The sequence below is a fragment of the Salminus brasiliensis genome, chromosome 12 (assembly GCF_030463535.1).
Source record: "Salminus brasiliensis chromosome 12, fSalBra1.hap2, whole genome shotgun sequence".
Classification (NCBI taxonomy): domain Eukaryota; kingdom Metazoa; phylum Chordata; class Actinopteri; order Characiformes; family Bryconidae; genus Salminus; species Salminus brasiliensis.
In genome coordinates, this window is record NC_132889.1 from 32,077,277 (window position 1) to 32,085,622 (window position 8,346).

Sequence of the window (8,346 nt, forward strand, 5' to 3'; positions counted from 1 at the left end):
AATACAGAGAATAAACCATAAAGGAATGAAGATAAAGATATGATGGAAAAATATGAGACAAGTGAGAAGGACAAACTGAAAGCATTGGCCAGCAGGGGTCAGTGTTTATCAACTTTGCAGAACAGTGCAGACCTGTTCAATATTACTCAAATATGATGTATTACTTTACACAACATAGTTCAACAATATTGATCATGTGCACCATAGAGAGGCTTAGATGCCTCTGTAGTCAAGTTTCCTTTATTAACCCATTGATTATAATTATTAATCATTTATTAGTAATCTTAGCCTTATTTTTCTGTTTTACTAATGCCTGTTGTTTTGTCACTAAAAACTATTCAGTAAGTACTTGCCAAGTAACTGCCATGAAACTAAGATATAGACATTGACAAATCGCAGTATGAGCCTAAGTACCAGCCTTTACACTAGAAGCAGTGTTGTATAGAGAACTGACCAAAAGGGTCCTGTAACTTTAACTAATGTATGCACTATATGTCCCAATGTTTGTGGACACCCCTTTTAATGAATGCTTTCGGCTGCTTAAAGCTGCACCCATGTAAATGTGGATGCACATTCACAGCATGCTTTTCTAGTCCCTGTAGAGAAGTATTGCTTATAGAATAGAACTTCTCTGGAGCAGCGAAGCATTGAGTCTTCTCTGGAATGATGGCACTCCATCCAAAGCTTTTTAAAAGATGAGGTGGGGTGATGATCACTCTGGTTGCTAAATGCTATCAAATCCTCACAGCAATGCTCCAAAATCTAGAAGAAAGACTTCACAGGACTGTAGAGACAGGTATTCCAGCAAAAGCAGCATAATATCCTTTTAATACCCTTGATATTGGAAGAAGTCAATGAATGAGCAGGTGTCCTAATACTTTTGTCCATTTACAAAAAGGCTATCCTTGTATGTTATGAAACCATTTAACACAAAAACTGTGAAAAATATACACGACAGTACTCACGACAGTACGCTACGTTGCCGTAATTTTTAGGCCTCCCCTGTCAAAATTATATCACCACTATCAAAAATGCTTAACCGTGTACTGAATCTCCCCACCACCTGTTTTGAGCGTGTGCTTCAGTATGCCAGCGTGCCAGCGCTTGTATATTAACAACCGCAGTGGTATGGGTCGCTGACTAACTGCCAAGGTCCTTTTGCTCAGCCCTGGCATTTGTGTTTCACTGGCACATCCCCAGTGTGCCCTGAAAGAGAGAGACATGATATCATCCTGCCCAGATTTAGATAAGCATAGTGAGAGCGCACTGATACTAATTAGTTGGCTTCTTTGTGGAGAATGCATACACACAGGAGGGACATTTATTAATAGCTATATTATGCAAATTATCTGAAGTACCAAAGACATGCTGGTCCCAAATGTCGTATTACGCTGTCAAGACTATGGCACTAAAGTGCAACATCTTATTTTGTGTGTTCATGAGCACTTCAAGCACCGAAGGTGAGAGTGTAGTGATGGATCAAGTGTCGGATTATGAGGAGGAAGTCATTTTAAAGCATGATCCACCAGCTGTAAGTTGATTTGGCTCTACAGTTGCCTGGAAACAATATAGTCAGGGTGAAGTCAGGGCCTAGAAACTCTATATGGACAAAAGTATTGGGACACATCATTCATTGTTTCTTCAGAAATCAAGGGTATTAAAAAGAGGTTTTTGCTGCTTTTATGGGAGCATCTGTCTCTACTGTCCAGGGAAGGTATTCTACTAGATTTTGGAGCATTGCATTTAGTGACCAGAGCGCTAGTGAGGTCAGGATGTTGGATGATCACCACCCGACCTCATCCCCAACTCCCCAACACATCCCAAAAGTATTGGGTGGAGCACCATCACCATCATTGCAGAGAACACAGTTCTTCCACTGCTCCACAGCTCAAAGCTGGGGGGCTTTATACCCCTCTAGCCCATGTCTGGCATTAGGCATGGAGCCAATAGGTTCATATTTATCGTCTCCAATGAATCCTATTCTATCGGCAGTACTTCTCTACAGGGACAAGACAAGAATTTTCACGTCTGTCTAGCAGAATGCAAACAACTCCTCACAGCAATGTGTCAACATCTAGTAGAAAGTGTCCACTGGACAGGAGAAACAGTTACTCCAATAAACTATTTTTAATACCCTTGATTTTGGAAAAATATATAAATGAACAGGTGTCCCAATACTTTTGTCCATATGGTGCATTGCAGACCCCTGTCTGGACCTCTTGCCATCTGCATACAGAGCCAGCAGGTCCGACGATGATGTTGTAACTTAGCAAGAGCTCCTGAGGTTCAAACTATCTGGGCCATCGGTGCCAGATCCTATTTGCTGGTGGATCATGGATGTCCTGAGCTACAGGTGGCAGCAGGTGTGGTTAGGAAAACACGTGCCAGACACCCAGATGCTCAGTACTATAATATATATAATAACCCATCTGTGAAGATCCCGAAGTTTGTGGTGAGTGATGAGTCTGCCTACAGAGGGGAAATTGAGCAGCTGGTGTCCTGGTGCAGCAGCAACCACCTGTTGCTGAACGTATTAACGACTGTTGTGGAAGTGGGAAGGGAATACAGTCTCCATAGCTACAAGAGCACAGCAGAAGATGTTCTTCCTGATGCAGTTAAAGAAATTCATCTCATCACCTATAACCACTTGGTTGGGTTTGTCCACCTTCACTAGAACGAGCCAAGCACCAGCAGATAATCAGGATAGGACAGGATGGAGGATCATCGGTCTACTTTGCCAAAGTTTCGTATATAACAGTACGGTCAGGAAGTGTGCTGGTAAGATTATAGCTGACCCCTCTCACCCTGGACATCACCTCTTCCAACCTGCCTATTGCCAGACATGGGCTAGAGGGGTATAAAGCCCCCCAGCTTTGAGCTGTGGAGCAGTGGAAGAACTGTGTTCCTTGGAAAGATGGATGGTGCTCTATCCAATTCTTTTGAGATTAGTTTGGGAGTTGGGGTTAAGGTGGGGTGGTGATCCTGACCAACATCCTGACCTCACTAATGCTCTTTTCATGGAATACAGTCAAATTCTATGAGCAATGCTTCAAAATCTAGTAGAAAGCCTTCTTGCCTGGACAGTAGAGAAAGTACCTCCAACAAAAGCAGGAACACTCTTTTTAATACAATTGATTTCAGAAGAAAATAAATAAGCAGATGTCCCAAAACTTTTGCCTGTATAGTGTATATGACACAGGTATTCTGTTGAACACACAGTCTGTTTAATCTCCACAGAAAAGCACTGACAATAGCATAGGATGGTCTGGAGAAGCTGCACATGAACCTAAGGTGACCAAGGTTGATGCCAAGCATCAACACTGGTTGTAAGGCCCCTACAACCGGGCTGAGGAGCAGTGGTACTGCACTCTCTGAGTAGGATTTTGATAAATCATCCATATCTTCACTTAAAACTGGTTTGTTTGTATTTTTAGCTGCAAAAGGGGTTTTCCTGGTCTTTAACCCAGAACATCACTAATAAAACTGTAAAACTAGATGCTTAATTATTAATGTTGTTGCATTTATGACGTGTACTGATGGTTAATGCAGAGAAAAACACGAGAGAAAAGGAATTTAAATGCAAGGAATTTATTGAAGTGAACTATTTACAGTGTATTACAGCGTCTGCTCCTCACTAGCCATGTCCTCCGCCTCCCAAACCAAGTGACAAGGCTGCCATTTTCGCCACCAAGGCCTCCATCTCTCCATCAGCCTCCCTGGCCTCTCTCTGTCTCTGCAGGCTCTCTCTCTTAATCTGTCTCTCAGCCTGGATCTGTAGTCTCCAGACTTTCTCCACCCTCTCTTTGCTTTCTTTCTGGAGCTGGACATTGAGCCTGCAGTCCTCAGTGCGCTCCACCCTATCCAGTTTCTTCTCTCCATCTTTGATTTCCACCAGGCTGTGCTGTTCTTCCTTGTCTGCTTAAGTCTTTCTAGTGTCTTTATCTCCTTCTCAAGCTCTTGAACCTTTCTGGCCATTTCCTCTTTCTCATGCCTCATTATTTTCATGGCCTTTCTGTTCTTCTTTCTCTTCTTCTCCAGCTGCTGGAGCTCCTCCATCAGCTCAGCTCGCTCCTTCTCTGCTTCCATTCTTATCTGCTCCTTCCCTCTCTCAGACTCTTTCAGCATTTCCTCCAGCAGGTCACGTCTGTACCTCTCTACCTCCATCCTTATCTTCTCCTTTTCTTTCTCAAACTCTTTCTGAGTCTCCTGCAGGAGCTGGAGTTTTACTTCCTCCACCACCTTCTCCATCTGTTGCTTCTCTCTCTGAAGCTCCATCGCCAGCTTGGCAGTTTCCTGCAGAAGGTGGGTCTGGAAGGAACGTCTTTCAGCCTGGTGAAGCTGCACCAAGGTTTCTCTCTCCTTCATCCATTCGTTTCTTTCCTTCATCCACTCTTCCTGCATTCTTCCTCTCGTTTCTCTCTCTCTCCTCAGTTCCTCCTCTAGCTCCTTCAGCCACAACCTCTTGGACAGCCTCTTCCTACCCACTGAGAGTTCCTGCATAGAAGAAACCGTACAGAATAATCACCAATGACTAGGTCATATAGATTCACTTTCACTTGGCTGTTGTCATATATGTACAGCAGATTTAGCACTTTTAGAAAAATAATACATAAAAATAACGATAGACTAATAACTCAGATCTCTGATGTTAATTTATTTTACTAGCTAGCTTCCATCTTTCACTGTCTGTCAAACATCATGACTTACAGGAAGAGCGTCCACCCTCCAAGGCAGTGGCAGCTGGAGACCATTAAGCTCCTCAGATGGCTTCATCTCTTAGCCAGAACCTAAATTCAAATAAAAATACATCCTTCCTAATCAAGAAACTTCTTAAACAAGATCTTTTCTAACAGTAACAAGATCAAATGGTCTTTAAATTAGTGCTCTCTTGAATCCTACAGCTTATTTACAGGTGATTTACTCACCTGAACGTCCTTTTGCTGGATTTGTAAGCTCTCTGTCAGACGATAGAAAAGCGCGTGTGTTTCGTTGCTGTTCAAACCAAACAACTGTACCCCAAACTTCCACGTGCAGCTTCTTTTTCACCTCAAAATGACATCATCACACGATGTCATAATCACACTGCCATACACCAGAGGTGCTACTGCCATGGCAAAGATTCACTTAAAAGTAAACGGCATTAGTTTGAAGTTAAAACTTAAATTAATACAGTCGTTGATTTTTGACCACAACATTGACCCCAACACCCTACTTCTGACCTAATGATGAATAAAGCCTTTCCCAAAGCCATAAAACTGCTATTTTTTGTAAATATATATATTTTTTGCCATAACATTAATCCATAATACCATGGTGATATGGATTGTTTATCTGGTACCAAAGACAACAGTCGAGGGGTGGATAAGATAAGATAAGATAAGAAACAATAAGATAAGAAAAGATCAAATAAGATAAGAGAGTCTTTATTGTTATTATACACAAGTTTAACAAAATTTCATTAGCAATCTTCCAGGCAGCAGGACATATATATTAGGCAGTAAGTGAATGGTCAGTTCTTAAAGGTGATGATCTGTTGAAAGCAGGAAAAATGGGCCAGCATCACAATCTGAACCATGTTAATATGGCCCAAATTGTAATGGCTTGATGACTGGGTCAGAACATCTTGTGGGTATGCAGTGGTCAGTACCTTTCCAAATGCTCCAAGGAAGGACAACCAGTGAACCAGAGACAAGGTCATGGGTGCCCAAGGCTCACTGATGTGTTCCTGGAGGCCCCACCTCACATCTTACAGGATTTGATGGTCAGCAGGCCAGCTTCTCTAGCCTTTAGTCCTTAAGTTAACCTACATGCATGGATGTGTTGCATCCAGTGGTGTGAGAAGCATCTCATGTTTAGAGGAAAGAATGGATTCAATTAAATGCCAGCAAATCTTTCTCATATTGTCTGAAAGAAATGGCTGAAGATGAAAAAGGATGGTTTCTACAGCAGCATAATGATCTACAGTAAACTAATCCATATGGACAGAAGTATTTGGACATGCTCATTCATCATTTCTTCCAAAATCAAGGCTATTAAAAAATAGTTTATTCTGCGTTTCTTGGAGTGACTGTCATTACAGAGGGAAGACTTTCTATTAGATTTTGGAGCATTGCTGTGAGGATTTGATTGCCGTTAAGAGCGTTAGCAAGGTCAATATGTTGGATGATCACAGCCCCACTTCATCCCAAACCCATCCCAAAAGTATTGGATGGTGCACCATCACCATCATTCCAGAGAACACAGTTCCACTGCTCCACAGCTCAGTGCTGAGGGCATTATACAATTCTGACTCACAAGCTGTGTATGTGTGTGTGTGCATTTGCACATCTGTGTCAGCAAAAGTGGCAAGTAGCTCATTACATTCATTAAAAGGGGTATCCACAAACATTTGAATATTTGTGTGAAGAAATGCTGAATAAGCAGGTGTCCCAATACTTTTGTCCATACAGTGTTTTTGGGCAGATGTTGAAATCAGAAGGCTATGGCTGTGTGTCTGCGTGTGTGTGTGTAAACATGTGATCTCTCCATGTGTGAAATACAACCTCACTGTTGTCTCATCATTCTCTCACCTCAAACCATCTCTCTGTGTCTAAAGTGGTTTTATAGTAGGCCCTCTGGCATGGCGGGGGGTTGCTCCCTCTGCTTGGCAGTGTCAGGAATGGCAGCCCTGAAATGCAACCCTGAAAACAGTGCCCATGAAAACAAAACATGAGCTAAGGTACAGAACAGCAATAAACATGTCCAGCCCTCTCCTCCACTTCCAGAAAATCTGAGAAGTGGCATAAATTGTATCCATACACTTCTTTATAGCATGGACACATCACCACTCTTAACACTTAAAACAAATGGTCATCCCCCTGTCAGTCCACGTCTGAACACACACATACATATACTCACGCAAGCACATACTTACACAGCAAAAGGTCACTACTGGACTGTTATGGCCTCTAATTATTATTAGAAAAATAGTTAGGATGTCCATATGTGTCCTGTAATGCTATACACACACATGCACACACACACACAATGTTCCTTCCAGGCTCTGGATGTCCCCTGTCATTTGAACATGGTGCGTCACAGGTACACGGTTAGCCTTACTGAGTGATGAATGTATTTGATTCAGTTGTGTACAACATGTCCACGTGCATGCTTTGCATTCCCCAGGAGATTCACTAGATGTCCAAATGTTTGTGGACACCCCTTCAAATCAATGCATTCAGCTCCTTTAAATTGCACCCATTGCTGACACAGCTTGTCTAGTCCTTGTAGAGAAGTATTGCCAGTAAAATTGTACTCTGTTGTGAAGCACATAAACATGAACCTTTTGGCACTGTGCCTAATGCCAGGCAAGACTAGACTAGAGGGGCATAAAGCCCCCCAGCATTGAGCTGTGGAGCAGTGCAACAGTGTTCTCTAGAATAATGGTGCTCTATCCAATACTTTTGGGATGAAGTAGGGTGGTGATCATCCAACATGCTGTCCTCGTTAACGCTCTTATTGCTAAATTTATCAAATCCCCACTGCAATGCTCCTCCAAAATTTAGTAGAAAGCCTTCCTCCCTGGAAAGTAGAGACAGTTACTCCAACCAAAGCAGCATAAATTCTTTTTTAATACCTTATTTTTGAAAGAAACAATAAATGAGGTGTCCCAAATGTTTGTCCATTTAGTGTATTTCTGAGTAGATTAGATATCCCCGATGAGACTATGTAAAGTCCCTAACAAGCATGCAAAACCTAAAAACTGCCCCCATTAGATAAACAGCACTCCCATAGCTTCCATCTAAATAGCTTCCATCTTTGAGCAATAAATGAAAATCAAGCTTCACTCGCACTTCAGATCTGGAAACATCCCCAGGTGTGAGAAGACAACTCCAGGATATGGAGCTGATAAAGAAGCTTTATAGTTGACAAAAAGGACATCTGATTAACTTAAAAAAAAAAAGGAGCTGTTGGACTTTGGTCACAAACCAAAAGTCCAGACCTCAACATTATTGAATGTGTTTGGAATGCTGAGAAGGCTGAACTTTGAAGGTAAAGATTCTGCAGAAACACTGACAATGAGTCTCCTGAACAGTACTAAACTCATTAAACACTCAAACATCTGATATACATCTGATATACATCTGATATACATAGACATCTACTGAAAACTCTGGAACTTAATGGCTGTTTTGACTGGAAAAGTGCTGCACTGTAGTTCACTGTGTAATGGTGCACAGATCTGAGTTAACTTAGTTAACTTCAGGCTTCTGCTGAATACAACAAAAGTGACTAATCATCCTCATGCAGAGGAGTAGAGGTCTTGTTATGCTTAGACTTGTGTCCTTAAGCTCAAACTGTCTCAAA

At 41.9% G+C, this 8,346-nt stretch overlaps 1 protein-coding gene across 1 annotated transcript; it reads right to left on the reverse strand.

Moving 5' to 3' along the window:
* Positions 1–3,615: 3,615 nt before the first annotated feature.
* LOC140573586 (uncharacterized) lies at positions 3,616–4,773 on the reverse strand. The gene is made up of 2 exons (XM_072693025.1): positions 4,708–4,773; positions 3,616–4,494 (listed from the first exon to the last, which is right to left on the reverse strand). Exons 1-2 carry the CDS (start codon positions 4,771–4,773, stop codon positions 3,616–3,618), a joined length of 945 nt encoding a protein of 314 aa, XP_072549126.1.
* Positions 4,774–8,346: the final 3,573 nt, after the last annotated feature.